This window comes from Crinia signifera, chromosome 6 (genome assembly GCF_055691185.1).
Source record: "Crinia signifera chromosome 6, ASM5569118v1, whole genome shotgun sequence".
NCBI lineage: Eukaryota > Metazoa > Chordata > Amphibia > Anura > Myobatrachidae > Crinia > Crinia signifera.
This window is the reverse complement of record NC_139222.1, coordinates 201,345,309-201,366,385: the sequence shown is the minus strand read 5'-3', so window position 1 is coordinate 201,366,385 and position 21,077 is coordinate 201,345,309. Positions and strand designations below refer to the sequence as shown.

The 21,077-nt window shown below is 41.4% G+C and overlaps 1 protein-coding gene across 4 annotated transcripts in view; it reads left to right on the top strand.

The window, feature by feature from the left end:
* Positions 1-21,077, top strand: part of ANKFN1 (ankyrin repeat and fibronectin type III domain containing 1) — a 402,168-nt gene that overhangs the window by 102,863 nt on the left and 278,228 nt on the right. For all 4 annotated transcript variants that reach the window (XM_083148639.1, XM_083148638.1, XM_083148637.1 and 1 more), the window contains exon 5: positions 14,402-14,596. In XM_083148639.1, the coding sequence (XP_083004765.1) occupies positions 14,402-14,596 (195 nt within the window). The remainder of the gene's footprint in view (positions 1-14,401; positions 14,597-21,077) is intronic.

The following is a 21,077-nucleotide window of genomic DNA, read 5'->3' as shown; positions in this document are numbered from 1 at the left end:
CCTCACAGCACTGAGGTCATGGGTTCGATTTCCACCATGGCTCTAACTGTGCAGAGTTTGTATATACTTCCCTTGCTTGCGTGGGTTTACTCCGGGAACGCGTTCCTCCCATAATCCAAAAATACCCTGTTAGGTTAATTGGCTCCCACAAAATTAACCCTAGAATGTCTGTATGTGTGTGTACAGTACATGTGGTAGGGAATAGAGATTGGAAGCTCCACTCGGGCAGGGAGTGATGTGAACGTTCAAATAATCTCTGTAAAGTGCTGCAGAATATGGGGGTTATTCTGATTCACTCACAAAGGCAAATTCCTTCTCAAATGGACAAAACCATGTGCACTGCAGGTGGGGCGTATGTAACATGTGCAGAGAGAGTTAGATTTGGGTGGGGTTTTACTTCAAAGTGAGATCTATATTGCAGTGTAAAAATAAAGCAGTCAGTATTTTCCCTGCACAGAAACAAAATAACTCACCCAAATATATCTCTCTCTGCACGTTACATCTGCCCCAACTGCAGTGCACATGGTTTTGTCCATTTGAGAAGGAATTTGCCTTTGCGAGTGAACCCAAAGTAAGGGTCTATGTGAACACTATATTTATTTATTAACAGTTTATTATACAGCACACACATATTACGCAGCACTATATAAGAAACTGGTAATAAATAAATGACCAATTCAGGTACTGGGCCAAAACAGGTTAAAAACAAAACAACATATTTATGATGGCAAGCTGGACCTGCCACGCTGGCAGTGTGCCCGTTCCCATAAAAGTTGCGGTGCCACGAGCGGGTTGGGTTTATGATCGGAGCGGGGGCAAGTGCCGCAAGCCCTGTTCTTTTGTCATTTTGGGGGCACACTCAGCTCTCCCTGAAATTCAGGTCTCTTCCACATGTGTTGAGCATGTTGTAGGGGCTTGTTTTTGGTAGAAATTTTGCATAGAATGTTTGAACAGCAAACAGAGATACAGTCACTAATAAGAAAAATGATAGATATATATATATGAACATATAGTTCCCGGTATAACAGGTTTGCTGCAGTAGCTCCAGATCCAAATTTAAATAGCCAATAATCTGTGTAAAAGGTGATATAGCTGGCAACAGTTTGCAAGCAAAGCCCCACATTAATATACAGGGCTGGTAATAGAAAGTTGTCCAGAGAAAAGGTCAGTCAGGGTAGTCAGCAGTCAGAGAGTGTGATACTGATTGCAGACAAAAGGTCAGGGAGGCAATCCTCAGAATGGAAACTGAAACTGGATGGCAGCAGAACACATAACTGCCGCCTCTTAATAGTAGATTTGTTGTTTTTTTACAGTTTTTATGACACAGAGTTTCGGCAAAATACCTGGATTTCTGTAAATCCAGGTACATCCTCCTGTTCTGCTGTGCAGTGAAGACTATACAATGTACATGCACAATGAAGTTTAAATTGTGGTTATTATGTTTGCCTCAGAAATGATTAGCCTTATTGAGAGAGCAAAGTGTTAATCATGACAAATTAGATTGCTAACTTTATTTAATTGGAGTTAAGGCTACCATTTTCCTGGAATTAATAACATCAATCCCTGTGTTCACAGATTGTTCTGAAAACGCAGTCTTGAAATCTAGAATCTCACTAGGGGATCAAGTGTGCATGTTTTATTGAAAGACAAATTATTTCCTCAGCGCTAGAAATTATAGCACAGAAAGGTTTCTTTTTTTTTTTGTATTTGACAGAGATCATTGTGTGGTGCAGAGGGAATGTCAGCATTGCTCTTACAAAGTTCTGAAGTGGTGCTTGTGAAGTGGCCACCACTGAAGATGAAATAAAAGTGTCTCACTTTAGTCATTTAGATTTTCCTTGTATACTTGTTCTTACTTTTCTTTAAATGGCGTCCCCCAGGTAAACAATGTCATACACATAATTTGTGGACGAACAGCCGTATTTGCACGGACTGGATTGACTGTGTACTTTGTAATATACAGAGTAACTTTAATAATACCCCTAGTTTTGAAGGTTAATGCAAAACGTTTCATATCAGGATGTCCCCATCATGCTTTATGCCCCCTTACATCACATCCTTTTTTTTTACTCATCCTCCATCTTTCTGCCTTTCCACTACAGATGCCCTCCCAGTTTATGTGCCTTTTATTATGGTCCTCCTTAATACCCCCACCTCCCTATTTCTAATCTTACCCCTTTCAGCCTCATCTTGCATCACTGCCCTACACTTCTCATCCTGTCTCCATATCTGTCATCCAGGGTTGGATTACCTGTGGTATTACTGGGGTCTCCACATGCACAAGGTAGCACCTGAGATCATCGGTCTGATACACCAATTAAAGGGGAGAAGTGCCCAGGGGGTTAACAGGCATGGTTTCTGCAGCTATGCTTGTGAATGAGTAGGGCATATGGAGCTGACAATGTACAGTATTTGCCGTTAGTCATAAAGCAAGATTTAATCCTATACATTGGTTCAGGAACACCTATGGATTCTTAAAACACTCCACACTCCAAGCAAGGGTTTCAAATACCAAACCTCATTAACAATATACATACACTTAACTTGTGAACTATCAATAACATACATGCAAAATTTAAATCACCTTTTTAAAAAAATACAATACTTGATATGCCATAATTGGGAATTGAAGTCACAGGTGTTTGACTGTGGTACAGGACACTAACACATAATCTAATTGTCCCAGCACATGAAGCTAAGTGTGACACTGCAGGGGACTGAATGTGCTTGTCCTGCCCCCTGGGAACATAATATTATGACATCACTCAGAGGGGATGGGGCTGCCATCATTGGGATGCTCTGATCGTCTGTACAGACATGCACTGCAGCAGCGATACCAATGTCATTCAGAGGTACAACCTACAGTATAACCACTATCTTAGTTAATGTGAAAACAAAACATTTTTTTTTCAAAGATTGGATTATAAATCTAGCTCAAAGGTAAAACTTGATGGACATATGTCTTTTTTAACCTCAACTACTATGTTGCTACTGTATGTTCCAGACACCCTACTATTCAGAAGTAAGGGTCATGGCAGAGTGATGGTGCCGCCTCCAGGGCCATGTGAGGGCACCACTGGTTTATCTATAGCTGCAATGGTGTAAACTAATAATTACAACTAGCTCCATTTATGGCGCTGAAAGAAAACACTTTATAAACGCCTTATACATAAAATATAATAATAATAATAATAATAATAATAATAATAATAATAACAACAACAATAATTGAGTTTAAAAATGCAAAGCTTATTATGTGGAAATAAACTTCCAATCTCATGTACTGCAGTCAGACACCTCACACACCAATCAATTAGAGTAATGGGTACAGCTTCCTGAGCAATGTCTGTTTTAAATACAGGGGATGTAAATGATGGTGTAAATATTTCATTTATGCTCAGGACTCAGGAGACAATAAAAGAAGCCAGTCTGCCCCGAGGTAAATCATACAAAAAAGATAATATGTCTATTATAGATGGTTTCTGACTACTTCTCCTGCATGCGCCACTGCCCACCCCCCCCCCCCCCCCCGAATCCACTCCCTCACAGCCATATAGTATATGATGTTATATAGTATATGATATATGGAACCATCATAGATATCTAATGCAATGATGGTTCCAATGTGGTAAGACGTAACTTTGATGTAACATATGCATTTTCTATATATTCTATTGCCATTTCCCATGTGCATTGCATAAGCTTCCACTTTTAAGTGCAATAATGTATTAGCTACAGTACACTGACATGGAAAGGATGATGAACATATCAGATTTTTTTGTTGATGTTGTGGGGAAGGCTTTTAAATAACAGTAAAATTATCTATTAATTTATTCATTGATCTACGTATTATTAGCCCATATCTAACAATGCTGACAGCCTTGGCAGTTCTAGGACAAAGCCTGAGATTTTACCACCCATGTCTGATGATCTTTAAGTCTGTAGACAATGAAATTCTTGTTCTGAATCGGTCGAGCATCAAATCTTCCATTGGCTCACTACCATAAACTTTATATAAAAGCTTTTGGCAGACAATCTGGACAATTTCACAGCCAGTATTAATTCACAGCATATTTTTTCAATATTATGCAGCCACGCATTGATCTTCATATGACATTTAATATGGTGTCAGCAATTTATTTACTTGCAGGTTCTTGATTATAATCAAATATTCAAAGCTTTATTGAATTTTTTATGTGTCTTTAATCTATTACAAATGAGAGATGTATGTGGACCTCTGTGTTTTGGTTATGGTTCGAATTCATAATTGTGTTTTGGTTTTGGCAAAACCATCCTCAAGTGTTTTGGTTCAGATTCGGTTTTTGCTTTTGGTAAAAATAGTAAAAAGATAATAAATAAATTGCAAAACTTTAATGAAACGAGCTGTTTCTCTCAATCTGAAATTCAGATTTCAAATAAAGGAAAGATCCGAACCAGGACTCGGTTTGGTTCAGATCTCAACATGATCCACAAAATTTGGATGGATTTGGATTTCTCTATTAAAAATTTAATGAAATACATCATCTATGAAGGAAATACTGGTTTGATTGATTTTACATAACATATAAAACAAGTGGGTCAATAAGTGCGTCTAATTTATTTACACGAAAACAGTCGTAATGATTAAGGGCCTTATTTTGGTTCATTCTTTCTGACAAAATCCTTCTTAGATGGGCAAAACCATGTGCACTGCAGGTGGGGCAGATGTAACATGTGCAGAGAGAATTAGATTTGGGTGGGGTTTTACTTCAAAGTGAGATCTATATTGTAGTTTAAAAATAAAGCAGTCAGTATTTTCCCTGCACAGAAACAAAATTACTCACTCAAATCTAATTCTCTCTGCACATGTTACATCTGCCCCCCCTGCAGTGCACATGGTTTTGTTCATCTAAGAAGGATTTTGTCAGAAAGAATGAACCAAAATAAGGCCCTAAGTAACATCACTTAAAAAATGTTTCTAGCAAGAACACATAATTAATGTAACATGTACACAGGAGGTAGATGACATGACACTTCATTAAACCTTAAACACTAAAAAAAAAAAATCTTGTTGTACACAAGAAGAAGCAACAGCCTTAGACATTGAGAGCTTTTAGCAAATTGTAAACTGTCATAAATTACAAATTAGGGCATATTTTGAATATTTTTTTTACTCCACCTTTCCTGGTTGATAAAGTGTAGAAGGCAGGGTCGGAATGGCTTACAGGGGTATAGGGGAAACCCACTGCACTGCACCCCCTCTAGAGAACAGGTTTCAGTCTGTACACTTGAATTATACATTACTAGTTAAAAGCCTGTCAAAATTATGGCTTAGTCCCTATTTGCTCCTACCTGTAATCTCTGTCTTCACAGCTCCTTCTCTCCATATCCAGCAGGTTTAAAACATATCATTTTGCTTTCATTTTCTTTTAAGAGGTAATTTGGTCTGTCAAGTGGTGGTACTTCACCTCAGAGGTGAGAAGTATAAAGGGGGAGATTCTCTAAAATGCTCCGCCCCCCTTCGCCGCCCATCGCAATTATAATTATTGCATATGTTCTAACATATGCGATAATTATAGCAAAGGACAGCTCTTGCGTCTGTGCTGCCCGGACACAGGTGAGGGGGGAGGGGGCGATGCGGGGCGGCGGAGGGTTGTTGCGGGGCGGCGGTGGGATGCGGTAGAAGCCCAATGGCTTCTATGGGGCATCGCCAGATTTTTCTGGCGATGCCCCACGCCGCGGTAACCCGTGGAGGATCCAGACCAGGTTTTGGAAGCAGTAGCAGAATCCCATGTGTGCAATCAGCAGCACCTGGGATTTCCTGATATAAGGGTTTCCAGGGCAGAGTCACCTTGCTCTTAATGGTGGAATAGCTGCCCGAGCGATAGGCTGAGGGTGTGTGGGTTATTGTAGGGACCATTGGAGCCTTTCAAGAGTCTGCTATTTTGACAGTACCTGTATGCTACTGTCTGTAATATTGACTGCATATGGATTTAACCTAATATGCAGTGACCTGCTGTTCAAAATAAACAACAACATTTCAACATTTTCATCTGAGTCCCCATGTGTGTGATCCTTGTCACAATAAATATATATATATATATATATATATATATATATATATATATATGAAAAGTAAAGGGGTTGTGACCCAATCCTGCGCTTATAAGTGAGCAGCACTACTCTTAAGACCCCGCTGCTAGTGGGAGTCTGATGTAAAGGATGAAGAGGGAAGGTGTAGAGGTGCGCTCAGAAGATGGTTTCACCAGTCCACAAATTGTAAAAGTACACAATATTTATTCTACACAATAAAACAATTTAAAATACATTTGTTTGGAATCGTTTACAGAGATTTTCGGTGGATCATTGTAGTTCAATACAAGACTTCGACCATAGGTGCAGAATGATCATACGAGAAACCCTACGCGTTTCGTCCCCTAGGGACTTCTTCAGGGGTAGTACACCAAGATCAGTGAACTTTTTAAACCTTGATTAGGTACATATATATTGAAACACACTCTTGGGTGTGTACTTGGGGTGGTGTGGTCACCGTTGTTACTCTGACAACCCTGTGATGTTCCACTTAATGAATAATGTAACGATTTCAGAACAAGGGGCGCAATGTAACACCTCTCCAACTGATGCCTTTTTCAACTCAAAAGTCAATTCAGAATCAACTTGCCAATAACACAGTCAGCGTGGAGAGAGATTTTTTGTTTCTCTATTAGGCTTGAAGTCAACCTGCCACAGAACCTTTGTCATTCAAAACTGTCCTCGTTAAAAGGGATCATATGGTAAACCAGGCTGTTCCCCCTGCCCAGCGATTTTCACCACTGTGAACAGCTTTCCATAGCAGGACGCTTGTTATATATATATATATATATATATATATATATATATATATATATATATATATATATATATATATATATATATATATATATATATATATATATATATATATATATATATATATGTAACTTTTAGACTTTGAAACAAACCACAAACACATTTTAGGGAAACCAATTTTTCCGTGTTACAAAATCAAAAAAATCTCACACAAAATTGCTCTTTAAAGTCACATATAATTAGAGCTGTATGTGTTCTGATACATGACAATAAAATAAATATTCAGCCAAATAATTTGAAAAAATTAATCAAGCATATCCTCAGGAAGTTTCATATCTTTGAGTTACAAACTATCTGCGGTATTTTCAAAAGTGGTTCTGCTTACTCTTAACACATACACGGTGCGATGGAGCAGTGTGATGAGATGCACGCTCCCGAGCACATCCCATTGCACAGCACATAAAGTAAGATCATGGAGTGCACCTTGTGTGCATGAAGTGACATAAGTTTTATGGCCCATGCATGAAATGTATTCCAGAAGCACTCGGCAACAGGGGATGGGGTATTTTGTTTTTCTGAGGGTCGGATTGGCTGAAGTATATTAGGCTGTTATTGGTTAGGATTTGTTATGGGTGTGGATTAAGGTTAGGATCATGGGAGATTCCAGAATATTCTGCCTCTTTGATTTCAAACGTTGGACTGATAAGTACTGTGGTTGAATTCAGAGACTTATACCCTGTTTTTTCACTATCTACTCTTTCTTTTCTTATTCTTTCCATTCTGCTAATATACTTAATCTATTTTCTATCCTTCCTGTCATCTCTTAATAGCTAGCTTATATTTTTCCTGCTTCTATCTTTCTGTAAATGATATGTCTGGTGTTAGGCCGAGGAGGGAGGCTGGCGTTCCTGCTCGCTTCTTACAAGGAGCAGGGCTGCCATCGACCACGGCGAGAGGGAGGGCAAGGACTATGGAGCCAGTGGGTTCCGGTCCTGCCACTGCCCCTGCCCGGGTCCGCACCCGGCCGCCAGGTAGGGACACGGTGATAGGCCTGTCTGGCTCTCCCGCTCCCTTTGGCAGAATCCTGTCACCCGCGGCTGATGCCCAATCAGCGCGCGGGCGTCGTGAGGAGACGGGCCCCGAGGCAGACAGTCAGTCTGCTAACGGGCGGCGTGTAATGGCGCCCGCGGTTGATAGGCAAACAACTTGCGGGTGCCGTGGCAGTCGGGTGTCGCCCGCGGCAGACGCTCGGTCAGCTCGCGGGCGTCGGTCAGGAGCTAGGCAGCCCTCGGCTAGTGCAGCTCGCGGGCGGCCGAGTAATGCTCCGGTAGGCAGGGGTGGCCGCGTCCAGGCGGCGGAAGAGTCCCTGCACCGTCGGCCTGGCGCAGTTCGTTCGCGCCAGGCCGGCGTGGGTCAGAGGTCAGCGGGGGTGCCAGGAGCAGCGCAGCTGCAGCGTGCCGCCTCCCGTTCAGCGGTGTCAACAGCGGGGACCGTTAGGGTTCCTGCTGGCAGTGCCGGTAGTCAGCGGCAGGTTAGATGCCCTGCCGCTGCTAGGGGGGGCAGGTCTGCGCGTGGTAGAAGTCGCGCAGAGCTGCCCTCTGACAATGTGGATGTAAATGCTGGGGAGGATGATATAACTCCCCAGCAAAATGAGGGTGATTCCTATGGGTATGCTGCAGTTGGAGGCAATGCTAGAACGAGGAGAAGGAATAGGAGGGCACAGCAGTTTGATGTGCCTGCATTTGGAACAGAGGATGGGGGCTCATCCTCTGGGTCCATAGGGGAGCAAAATGTCTTAGCATTGGTTCCAACTGGAGGCAGGGGTAGTAGTGTGGGGTCCCGCCGTACTTATGCGGAGGTGGTCCGGGGAGGTGACCCCACTGGGAACATGGCCTCGCTATCCACGATCTGTGCAGCAGTGGTATCCGCCATAGTGCCCCTGTTAACCGGTCCAGGTGGGCAGGGTGCTGGTGGTCAGCGTCCATTAGACGCTGCAGCACTGACACAGGTCATGGTGCCGGCTCTTTCCTCTGCCCTGGGTGCCACCAACAATATGTCGGCAGGGTCAGCTGTTATGAATGACTCTATTGGTGAGACAAATGTCCCTTTTGTGCCCGCAGTAGCAGGCACTTCAGGAGTCATGAAGTGATCATCAGTTCGTTGGCCTCTACTTCTTCTGAATCTCCCTCCTCATCGGATGACGGGGTGCGGAGGTCCAGGAGAAAGAGGAGACGAACTAGGAGGACTCCTAGCGAGGATTCAGTGCTGACAATTGAATCTGACTCGGTCCAATGTGCAAATACCGCCGTAATGCGGGGTTTGCGGCCAAGGATGCGGGACAGGATTAGAAAGGGCAAGTATGTTAACATATTTGCTCTTACTAGCAAAAGTCAGAAAGCGCTGATTGCTGCACGAAAGAAAGGAACAGACAGTGAGGAAGCGATAATGACTTACAATAACTGGGTGCGAGGAATGCTGGTCTTCGCGGCATGTTATATGGAGTCTAGGCCTGACGAATACATGAATTTGATACGCTATCAGTATCTAATTCATAATTTGTACACATCATACCGCGGCTACGGATGGCGCACGTATGATGAGGAGTTCAGGCGCAAGCAGCACGGAAAGGAGGTTTATGACTTTGGCAGAAAAGACATTGAGCTTTATGTTGAGGTTACAAATTCTGCCGTGCCAATGGGCGATGCTTCTGCGAAGCATTGGACTAAGAAGCAAGGTGGGCAGGCTACGGGGGGCCGTGCTAACAGAGTAGGTCATGGGAAATGCTTTGCCTACAACAATAACACGTGCACACTGGGCCAGAAGTGTCGTTTTCGGCACTCCTGTATCAGATGTGGAGGCAATCATCCCATTAAGGAGTGCAGCAGGCCAGCGCAAGGACCGGGTGGAGCTTCGGGCAACAAGCAAATCCGCTGTCCAGCGGAAACAAATCATGCTTAAAGCTCCATCCCCAATCCAGCTGCAGGCTATGTTACCATGGTTGGGTAGATACCCCTTTAGGGAGGAGGCGGAATTCATTAAAACGGGATTCTCGGGGGGGGGGGGGGGGGTTTGCCAATTTCGGGTAACATTAGTCAGGGATCCGTTAGGAATTTGCGTTTAGAAGAGCCTCCTATTCAGGGTATGATTCTGTCTCCGGTAGGAGTAGTACCCAAAAAAGCAGAGGGAAAATTTAGGCTGATTCAGCATCTATCCAGCCCAAAAGAGGCATCAGTCAATGATGCCATCCCTGATGAATTATGTAGAGTGGTTTATCAATCTTTTGACGAGGCCATTGCATTAGTCAGGTCTTTTGGAAAAGGGGCTTTACTGTGCAAGATAGATGTTGAGTCCGCTTTTAGGTTATTGCCTTTGCACCCATCGGCTTTTAAATACATGGGTTTTAAATTAGACGATGGGTTTTATTTGGATAGATGCCTTCCCATGGGTTGTTCCATTTCCTGCGCTTATTTCGAACGATTCAGCACCTTTTTGCAATGGTGTTTGCACAAGGTTTCTGGAGAGTCCGGAATAGCACATTATCTTGATGATTTTCTGCTCATGGGTCCATCAAACTCAGATAGATGTTTAGCCCTATTAGTTAATGCACAGACACTTTTTAAGTCATTTGGGGTACCGATAGCGGCCGATAAAACTGAGGGCCCGACTACAGTCTTAACTTTCCTGGGTATTGAAGTCGACACAGTGCAGGGTCAATGTAGGCTTCCAAGAGACAAGATTAATCGCTTACATGATGAAATCTTGTTTGTCCTCGCAGCAGGGAAATTGACGCTTAAACAGGCCCAATCTTTGCTGGGTGTGTTTAATTTTGCCTGCCGAGTAATACCCATGGGTAGGATTTTCATGAGGAAATTAGAAAGGGCTACGGTGGGAATAAGGAGGCCTCACCATTTCCTGAGGCTCACAAGCGAAATGCGGTGTGACCTCAGAATTTGGGATGCCTTTTTGTCCCAATTTAATGGTATTCGCATATGGCAGGAGGCGCCCATTTGTAATTCTGTTCTGGAGCTATATACCGACGCAGCGGGTGCCACTGGCTTTGGCGCTTTCTTTGCCGGTAGATGGTGTTCGGAATCTTGGCCTGCAGACTGGATTGAGAGAGGGTTTACGAGGAATATGCTTCTACTAGAAGTGTTTCCCATCATGGTCGCAATTGAGCTGTGGCATGATTATTTAAAAAATAAGGAAGTGGTTTTTTGGTGTGACAACTTAGGTGTTGTTTATGCTATTAACAGGCAAAAATCTACTTCCTTAGAGGTTCTCAGAGTAATTGGGCAGATTGTGCTAACATGTCGGGTTAACAATATAACGTTGAGAGCCAGACATGTTCCCGGCGTACATAATGAAATAGCCGATGCCCTTTCGCGCTTTGAATGGCAACGCTTTAGACGCCTGGCACCTACTGCACGGCTAACGGGTGACATTTGCCCTTTTTATGTATGGCAGGTAATTCACCCGGAATGGAGGGGCTAGCTCATAGCTCTTTAGCACCGTCTACGTTTGCCGCATATTTGACGGCGTGGCAGAGTTGGAGACAATTCTTAAGGGAAAGTGGCAACAGAGGTAAGAGTTTAAAATCATAAATCCTCGCCTTTGCTTGGCGTTTCTATGTAGCCGGTAAGTCTCGCGGCGCAGTGGGGAAGGCCTTAGCTGGCATTTCTTACTTTCTGCGTTTGTAAGGAAAAAGGGACATTACCAAGTCCTTTTTCCTGCAGAGAATGCTTAAGGGCTGGGCTAGATTAGAACCACCCATCCCCGATAGGCGACGGCCGATTGATGGTTGCCTGTTGGGAAGGTTGGTACGCGTCTTGAAAGCAGTTTGCACATCTCAGTATGAGGCCAAACTGTTTTCTATGGCCTTTGTGATGGCCTTTCATGGGGCGTTCAGGGTAGGTGAACTGGTGGCACCATCTCGGTCATCGGTGTCACCTATGCTGGCAACCCATGTCGTCGTTGCCCCCGACGGGTTGTGGTGCAGAGTGCAACGGTCCAAGACTGATGTAGTCGGCAAGGGGCGATGGGTTCGTATGGGTTCCTGTCCGGATCAGCGGATTTGTCCGTTGGTTGTGGCAGGTGCTTATTCGTCCTTGCGTCGGAATATGCCCGGGGGATGGCTCATTCACATGGATGGGTCTCCTCTGACTCGTTACCAATTCAATTCGGTCTTGAAACGGGGCATTCTGCATCTGGGTCTTTCACCGGAGATGTATGGGACACACTCTTTCCGCATCGGCGCCGCTTCGGCTGCTGCTGCGGCGGGTTGGTCCGATGGATCTATTCGGGCACTGGGTAGATGGAGGTCTGGTGCATTTCGACGTTACATCAGACCTTGATCTGGCAGTGCGCCCCCTTTGAGGATTAGCCGCTCGCTCAAACACGCTTTAGTGTTTGGGGGGCCTTGAGGAATTTTTTATTGACCACCAGTTTTAATTACGGCTACTGCCGGCTGGTGGGTGTGTTTTTTGCCTCAAGTCAAATTGGGGCGACCCAAATTCCCCCCCCACCCCCCTCCACCCTTCCTCTTTTTAAAGTAATAAACACAGCCCAATGTCAGGAATTACACTAGCTTAACATTAAAATAATTCAGAAATCCTACTAATGTTTTCTAACTTCTTTTTTCAGGCATGCGGATTGATCCGCAATTTATTTGGTTATTGGGCCATTCATTTGTTTACTGGCTATCAGTATCCCCAATAGCTCTGGATTACGGACAGTATCCGGAATTGAATTTGTTTAGATGGCTATGGCATCGTGGTTTAAGGTTTTCGCAATTTAGGCGAACATTTGATGAGGCAGTAGATACCCGCTATTTCTGATAGTGCACTTAGGGGGTAATGATTTAACATCCAGAACCTGTCTGGAGGTTAGATTTGAAATCAGAAATGAGTTGTTAGATCTATTACAGCGTTTCCCCTTTTGCAGAGTCTTTTGGTTGGACATTATACCAAGGCAGCATTGGAGGGGTGCTCTTAACCCTGGGGCAGTTGATCTGGTGCGACGCAGGGTGAACTCAGTAGTGGGTCGAGCTGTCTGTCAGCAAAGCGGATACTCGATACCGCATGCGGGTATCACCTTCCACGATCAGAGGCTGTACAGGAGTGACGGAGTACACCTTTCAGAGGAGGGTATGGCCCTATTCCTTAGGGATATTATAGAGAGATTGAGGGCTATGTAGATTTAGTCTATGGTGGCGGTGCCGGATAGTGAGATCTTCGGCAGGTGGCCGGTCTCAGAACGGTGGCTAGGTTAATTTGTGCATTAACACCTTTTTGGGATTCATTTCCCTTGAGGGGCAACTCCTTTGGAGAAAGTGACTTTGGCATGGCAACAGTTTTTCCTTCAGGGGCATCACCGATCCAGGTGGGCCCCTGATGTCACTTTAGTTGAGTTGTGACCTGATGGAGATTTTTAAATTGTTGAGGCAGGTGGCCTGATTTTTATTTTTGAATCATTTTAAATTGTATTTTAAGGACAGGGATTTGGCAGGAGGCCAGTTCTTGTTCCTTTGGGCAGTCAGCCCAAGAAATTTTTATTTAAACCAGTTCTGACCTCGCCACCATAGATAGTTAAAGTTAAATTTTAAAGTTAGATCAAATAGGCCACCCTCTTTCAGAAAAATAAAAATACGACCCCATTCACCACATTTCAGTTGTCCGAGTCGTTATTTTAGATAAGATGATTTGCGTGGTGCTTGAATGCAGTGGGTCATGAAAGACTTATGTGCTGCCCGTGCTTTTAGCACTAGATTGCATCGTATCTAGTACAAAAAGCACCGTGCTGTAGCACATTGTATGCTTTTTGTACTAGATGCTATGCCATCTAGTACTAAAAGCACTGAGGCATCGCACCGTGTGTAGGCACCTTAAGTATCATAAGTATCAAAGCTTGGATAGAGATACAGTAAAGTACCAACCAATCAGCTCCTACTGTCATTTTCCAAATACAGCCTGTAACAGGACTGTTAGGTGCTCATTGGTTGGCACTTTTACTGTATCTCTCCTCACTTTATTTTACAGTGTGAACCACCTTAATTAATAAAGGTTGAGTATCCCTTATCTGAATATGCGTTATCCGAATCATTCCGAAAACCATACATTCCGGAGAAAAAAAAATGTTTTGCTAAAAACTTACTTGGGACATCTGTAACAGCACTACTAAGGACATGATATATAACTGGCACTAAATATGTGCAAGAAAATGATTGCTTGGCATTCAAATTCAGTTCCTGATATAGTACACAAATTTTGTTTCATGTTTTGAACCTTGTTTTTTTGAAGAAATAAAATAGATCTGTGTGTATTTCATGTGGTTGATATGTTTGTATAACATAAATGCAAGATACTTCAAAATACATCATTGAAATATTAAAATATTCCAAAATACGGAATAATCCATTATCCAAAATTCTCCTGGTCCTGTGCATTTTGGATAAGGGAATCTCAACGTGTAATAATCAAAAACATGTCTTTGCAGTTATATTGTGATATGATTCATGCTGATTTCTAGTTCTAGAAGCCAACTTATATACCCATATAATTATTCCTTGGTTTTGCAGTTGTCAGCCTGGAAAGCAGATCGATGCACCTGATCGCTCTAGTGGAGGAAGCCCAGCAGAGAATGAGCGAGCTGTCTGCAAAGATACATAATGAGGGCCTTGGCGTGGACAGTACAGAAAAGGATAAGCAGCTCAAGTCCTGGGAGTGGAGATATCGCTTGTACAAAAGAATGAAGACTGGTTATGATCATGCAAGTGAGTACTTTCCATAATGAAATCAGAGTAATTGTACTATTCTATCTGTTTTTCATCTATTTGTCTTTTTATCTATTTGTTTTATGATAGATGGTTTATCACAGGTTTGCAATTCCTGTAACCAAAATTTGCAGCAATATAACACCATTACACGAAAAAAATCACTTTCTGGGGAATATTTACTAAAATATGGTTTTATTTACATAAAAACATGGAATTCATTGACCGATAACAATCACGTGGCCCATGTAGTGTGTCCATGTACTGTACATGCACAAACTTACACACTAGGGCTCATTTTTGTTGGGAGCCTACTAGCATATTTTGAGACTGTGGGATGAAACCAGAGAACATGGAGAGGACCAACTCGAAAGAGTTAGGGCCATGGTGAGAATTGAACTAATGACCTAGGTGCTGTGAGGTAGTAATGGTAAAGATTACACCTTATTTAGAGTGTGATAGGTAATTGATCAAAAGAATCATCTTTTGTATAAACCCTTAGTTTAGTAAATATGCTCCTTTGTGTTTGTGTATGTAGATGTATTTTGTGCTTTATGACAATGACACATTGGGGGCAATTCAATTGTTTATCACACTCGATTGCCCATATAAAGTTTCCATTGTGCTTGTCCTGACCAGACAGGGCAGGTTTGGCCACGTAAGACTACTAAAAGTGACCAAAGAAGCAGTGGCTCATTGCCCTTTATAATGCCAGGAGTACCATCACTCAATGACAGTTACAGTATACTGATTTTCACACTTACTTCACAGGCCTGCATTCTTTTTTTTATTTTTTTATTCTTTTTATTGAATTTTTAAAATATACACATAAAACAGAAGTCAGATTACACTAAAGAAAAATATACATTAGACAAACAGACAGTCAAGTCCAGCAGGATTGCCTAAGATAAATGCATTTCTTCTAGAACTGATGGCAATAGAGGTGGCAAAGAAGAAGGATTTATGATTTATGTTGGAGTAATAATGTTTATTATTGATTTTCCTGCTTGGCTACTATCATGATCCTTTGTAGTATGGTTGCCTGTATAATTGGCATATCTCAATATAGTTAACTTCTCCTCGCTGATATATCTATTGGCTAACAAACATAGAGAAATGAATTGGTCGATAAACCGTGCCGCATAGTTTTTATTTAATAAACTTACACTCTATATATTAATTTACGTATATACTGTATGTGATATATTTAAAGCTAACACTATTAGCATATTATCGTGTATTTATATCAGATTGAAATTGAGAATATAAATATGTTATATAAAAAAAATGTATTTGTGATGCTTAAATCATTAAACATTTATTCAGTGCAGGGCCGGCTCTACCATTAGGCAGCTTTAGGCAGCCGCCTAGGGCGCCAGGATCTGAGGGGGCGCCACCAAGTCTATTAAGGATGTCTATGAGGATCCTTGTTGTATTTAATGCAGGAGACATTAAGTACCCCTATACTTTCCCTTGAGGCATACTTCCCTACTTTGCTGCCCCCTCCTCCTTTTACTATATTGTGGGTGGCAAAGGGGGCCTCCAGGGAAAGCAGGGGACTTGCCCCCCCCCCCTTCCCAAGGGGGGGCTGGGAGTACCCTCCATTTTTTGGGAGCCTCCCTGCCTTTCCAGAATGTTTGTCAAGTATGCCTTAAGGGGTTGAAAAGTGGGTATTGGTAGCAATATGGGAGGGGGGGGGGGGGTGCAGTAAGTTGAAGTTTTGCCTAGGGTGTTGTGAAGCCTTACACCGGCCCTGTTTCAGTGCAAGTTGTGATTTTTTTTCCTTCCTTATAGTATTGTGCTTCTCTATTAAAGTGCAGTATCTCCCTTATAGTACTATTTGTATATTTATTATTTATTTACAGTGTTCCTAGAGCTCCAGTATAGCGAAGCTTTCCACCTACTCCATATTGTGTTGTGTTTACTGAGTGTATTTCTGCCAATAGATAAATACTTCTCTTGCTCAGCTGTATAGTAAACCAATGCTGTCCATTCTTCAATTACCGGACCAGTTTTTGCCATCCAGTACCTAGAAATTATCACCTTAGCTAAGGAGCATAAACATAGTACATACATTTTATATTACATAGTACATTCACCTTATTTAGCAGGTGATAGGTAATTGATCGGAAGAATCATCTTTTATATATACCCTCAGTTTAGTAAATATGCTCCTTTGTGTTTGTATATGTAGATGTATTTTGGTAGTCAGACGAAAATACAGTTCTTAAAAGACAGTTTTTACTGTGCATTGAATTACCACATATAATAGGATACCCCCTTTTCCTTGATCAGGACCTGAACTCATGACCTCAGGGCAATGAGGCAGTAATGCTAACTACTAAAGTGTACACCAACCATATCTGTTATTGGATTGGTCAGCGGACTTACCCTGCCTGCTTACTGGACTGCTATTGTATTTTGCTAAGGTCAGGACTTTTGTCTCTATACTTGACTCTGCTGTTTGGTGTGAACTCTGCCTATCACCCCTTATTTTTTTTTGATTAACATAGAAACATAGAATTTGACGCCAGATAAGAACCACTTGGCCCATCTAGTCTGCCCCTTTTTTAAACATGTTACCTTTTTACCATATTTGATCCTTATTTCTTTGTATATGCCTATCCCAATCATGTTTAAATTATTCTACTGTATTTGCCTCTACCACCTCTGAAGGGAGGCTAATCCACTTATCTACTACTCTTTCTGTTAAGTAATTCTTCCTCAAATTTCCCCTGAATCTTCCTCCCTCTAGTTTCAGTGCATGTCCTCATGTTCTGTTGCTCCTCTTCCTGTGAAGAATGTCTCCCACCTGTACCTATACTACCTATATTATGGGATTTCTGATATTAGGGTGGTCCTGGCCTATCAAATCTGCATATGACTTTCTGAAGATTTCTACTAGGTTATTTACTTTTATTAGTATCCATACAACTGTTGTTCATCTAACTGTTGAGTTACACTACTATTACTAAAGTACCTCTAGTTGAAATCCATGGGATAGCAAACTACCACAGAAGACATACTGTACATGTAAGACATATAAAAATAAATACTGGTATTCTTGTGTCCATGTCCAAAGAAACACCGGGCCCTTCTAGTACAAACCAGTATATTCAAAACATTGTTAGTGTTGAATATCAGAGGCTGATACATTGTGATGTTTCATAAACAACTCTTTGTTGAGGAGAAGGAGCCCCGTTGTTCTCAATTGGTTTAATTAATAAAAATAGTAATGTGTTTGTATAAAATAAAGATAGAATCTGCCTATCTGACATGATATTGATCCCATGATATAGACCTATTTATTGGCATATACCTACAAGTTGGTAGGTGCATAGCGGATGTGAGGTTAGTCCACACATTGACTCCAAACTACTTTGAGGTTTTATTGAAGATACAGGTGAAAAAAGACAAAAAGTAATCAATGTGATAAGGTTTCAATCTCTCATGGCCTAAGTACTGTATGTGACCTCCAATAACCAGTAACAGGCTTGGGTATATGCAGTCGCTTTTATAGAGCCAAGTAAACAACATATACCTGGTGTCTATTTTACCTGACCTTTAAGTCTGGTGACTCAGACCTGTGATGTTATTGTGACTGGTTAGTCATGCAATATATTAAAGACATGTGATTTTACTGTTGCTGATGAGTCATGCACAGTAACATTTAATTAAGGGCCAGCTTGTAGCCATTAATCATTTAACTACATGTCAACACTAATATGTCTCTTGTTGTTTCCCAACTCCTGTTTAACAAAACTGTTTCAGTGAAAGTATTGACCAACAAGCGTGTTTATAACCAACAGCAAGATATCAGAAGATAAAGGTGTTCCCTTATGCATTTCATCTAGCTGCAAATGATTTTCATCAATTTTTATATCTTTTTTTGCCAAAAAAACACAAACTTTAAGCTGGGTACACACATAATGGAAATGTAAAGCTGGGTACACATAAAGATTTATCTGTCCAATCTATCTGGTGGGAACAAGAATCTGAGCAAAGGGCAATCAACTATTTGCTCCCAAATGCATGAAAATGGACACAACAATTGTTCAAATAAATTTGTTAAATCAAATAGATTTAATCAATTTACCTGAATGACCATTGTCTACTTTCCAGTGTTTGGGAACAGATATTCCATTCTCATTTACTTCAATAGATTACCAGATTTTTGTTCTCGCTAGAGTATTTTATTACCAATATTGTTCATAAAGGGGCTTCTAAATGATATTGTTTACAATATCGTCTAGTTTGTGCACCCAATATCCTTAACAATACATGCAGGATATCATTCATTATGTTCCCAAAATATTGTTAAATATTGTTAATTTTTGCCTAGTGTGCATGGGGCTTTTAGGTGTGGACCCAGCTTAAGTGATGCAAATGGTAAGAGTAATAACATAGTAAAAAGATTATTAATAAACAATGCCACCCATTAAGAACAAAAACTATACATTTCTAGTACATTAGCTGATATGTTTGGAATGTTCGCTGTTGAGATTCCAATCTGGGCCAAATGAAGTAGGGTGTGAGAATCGAAAAAAAATGCAAAAACTCTCCAAAATCTTTCACTTTCTGATTCTCACACCTTTTGGCCCCTGATGTTTATATTTTATTGAATTTAATTTAATCTACATTGCATTGTGTTTTACATAAAGTATTATATCTTATGTGTAGCATATTTCATTAAAGTACTAAAAATTATGAAATGTATCATTTACATTAGGGGTATTCAATTAAGTGCCATTCTTTAAAAAAAAAAAATTCACTTTTTGTTGTTTTTAGGTTTACTTTTTTTTCAAATTTACTTTTAACCTATTCAATTAAAGTGACGATTTTTTGACTAGTTGAAAAATCTGTCATGGTCAAAAACACAAGGATTGGTTAAATACTCAACGATCCACATGTTTTTGGCGAAACCGTTTTTAACTGTATTTTAGTAATGTTCCACCGATGCAGTATTGATTTTAGGAAAAACAACACATGACTAAAATAAGTCCAAAAACGAATGCAATTGAATAGAAAAAATTCATTTTATTAACTAAAATGTGTCCCCATCTGCATGCACTTCTGCATGAGCCCCACTGTTTTAAAGAATGCTGCTTCATGCCGATGTCAGCCTTAACTTGACTTTTAAAAGAACTTATACTGAAAGTAATAGCAGCACAACACTGTATATTGTTCATGTAGTAAAAAAGCAAAATCTATAGCTTGGAATCAGTTCCTAATAGGCTGCTGGGAAAAAAAGCTTATATATTGTAGAAGGATCATGGTAGGGAAGTAATACTACTGCAGTCTCACGTTGACACGATAATGCCTCTGTGCTAAATTATTCCAATTTATACAAAGCCATGCTATTACATGGGCGGTTGCTCTCTTAGATTAAATAAACTTTAATTTCATGCAAAGCTAGTTAAATGTAGTTGATTTTGTTGAGGAGAGCGATCGGTGCTTTCACTTTCCTTCTTCCAGTGCTGTAGGGTCTCCATAGTAACGGTGGTGTACTGCTATCATGCATGTGATCTCCGACCAACTGTACATGTGTGGCTTCATTTTTCATCGTCCATAACATTAGGATGGGCCCAAGTGCCTCCAAATAGATTTTGACATAAGTAGCAACTATATAGTATATATTCACCACTGTGTCGCCACTGATGGGTACTATATACTGTACTGTACACTACACCAGAATTACCTGGTTCCAGTTGATAGATCTACAGTGTGTAGATAGACAGTCAATAGGTCTACCCCAAAAGGTTGACATGTAATAGGTCAACAGGGTCTAAAGGTCAACATGCAATAAGTCCACAGGGTCAACATTTTGACGTGAAAAAAGGTAGGCACATGTTTTTTTTTTAAACTGGCTTGTTCTTTCTTCACGATCCATGTTGGCATAGAGGGAGAATAAAGCATGGTGAGTGCACGCATTACACTAACTGATGGTCCACGTCAACACTCATGTCTACCTTTTCATGTGTCTATCTTTTGACCTTGTCGACCTTTTGCAGTTTGCCCATTTGGGGTAGACCTATTGACTGTGTATCTAGACATGTTCTGTCTAATAATCCACAGCAGTGTGATCTATAGGACCAATCAGGAGCCACAGCCTCTGTGATGTCACATACTGTGAGAATGCAGCTTCACTTTGTCCTCCCACTCAGGCACTGATGTTGAAAAAGAAAGCCTGACTCGCAATCTCCATTCCAGTTCATCCCAAGGGTGCTAGAAGGGGTTGAGGTCAGGGCTCTGTGTAGGTCAGTCAAGTTCTTCTACTCCGAACTGATCAAACCATGGGGGTTATTCAAACCTGATTGGAAGTCTGCTAATTTGCATAGCTCTGGGATCAGGTAATTAGCTCCAAGCCAGAGTGATCCACCCTGTGCAAGCCTTCAAATTGCCGTGCAAGGCTTGTGAATGGCTTGCCTAAATTAAGCCAATCAGCGATTAGCAGCAAATCCATTTGTAACTCACCATTTAA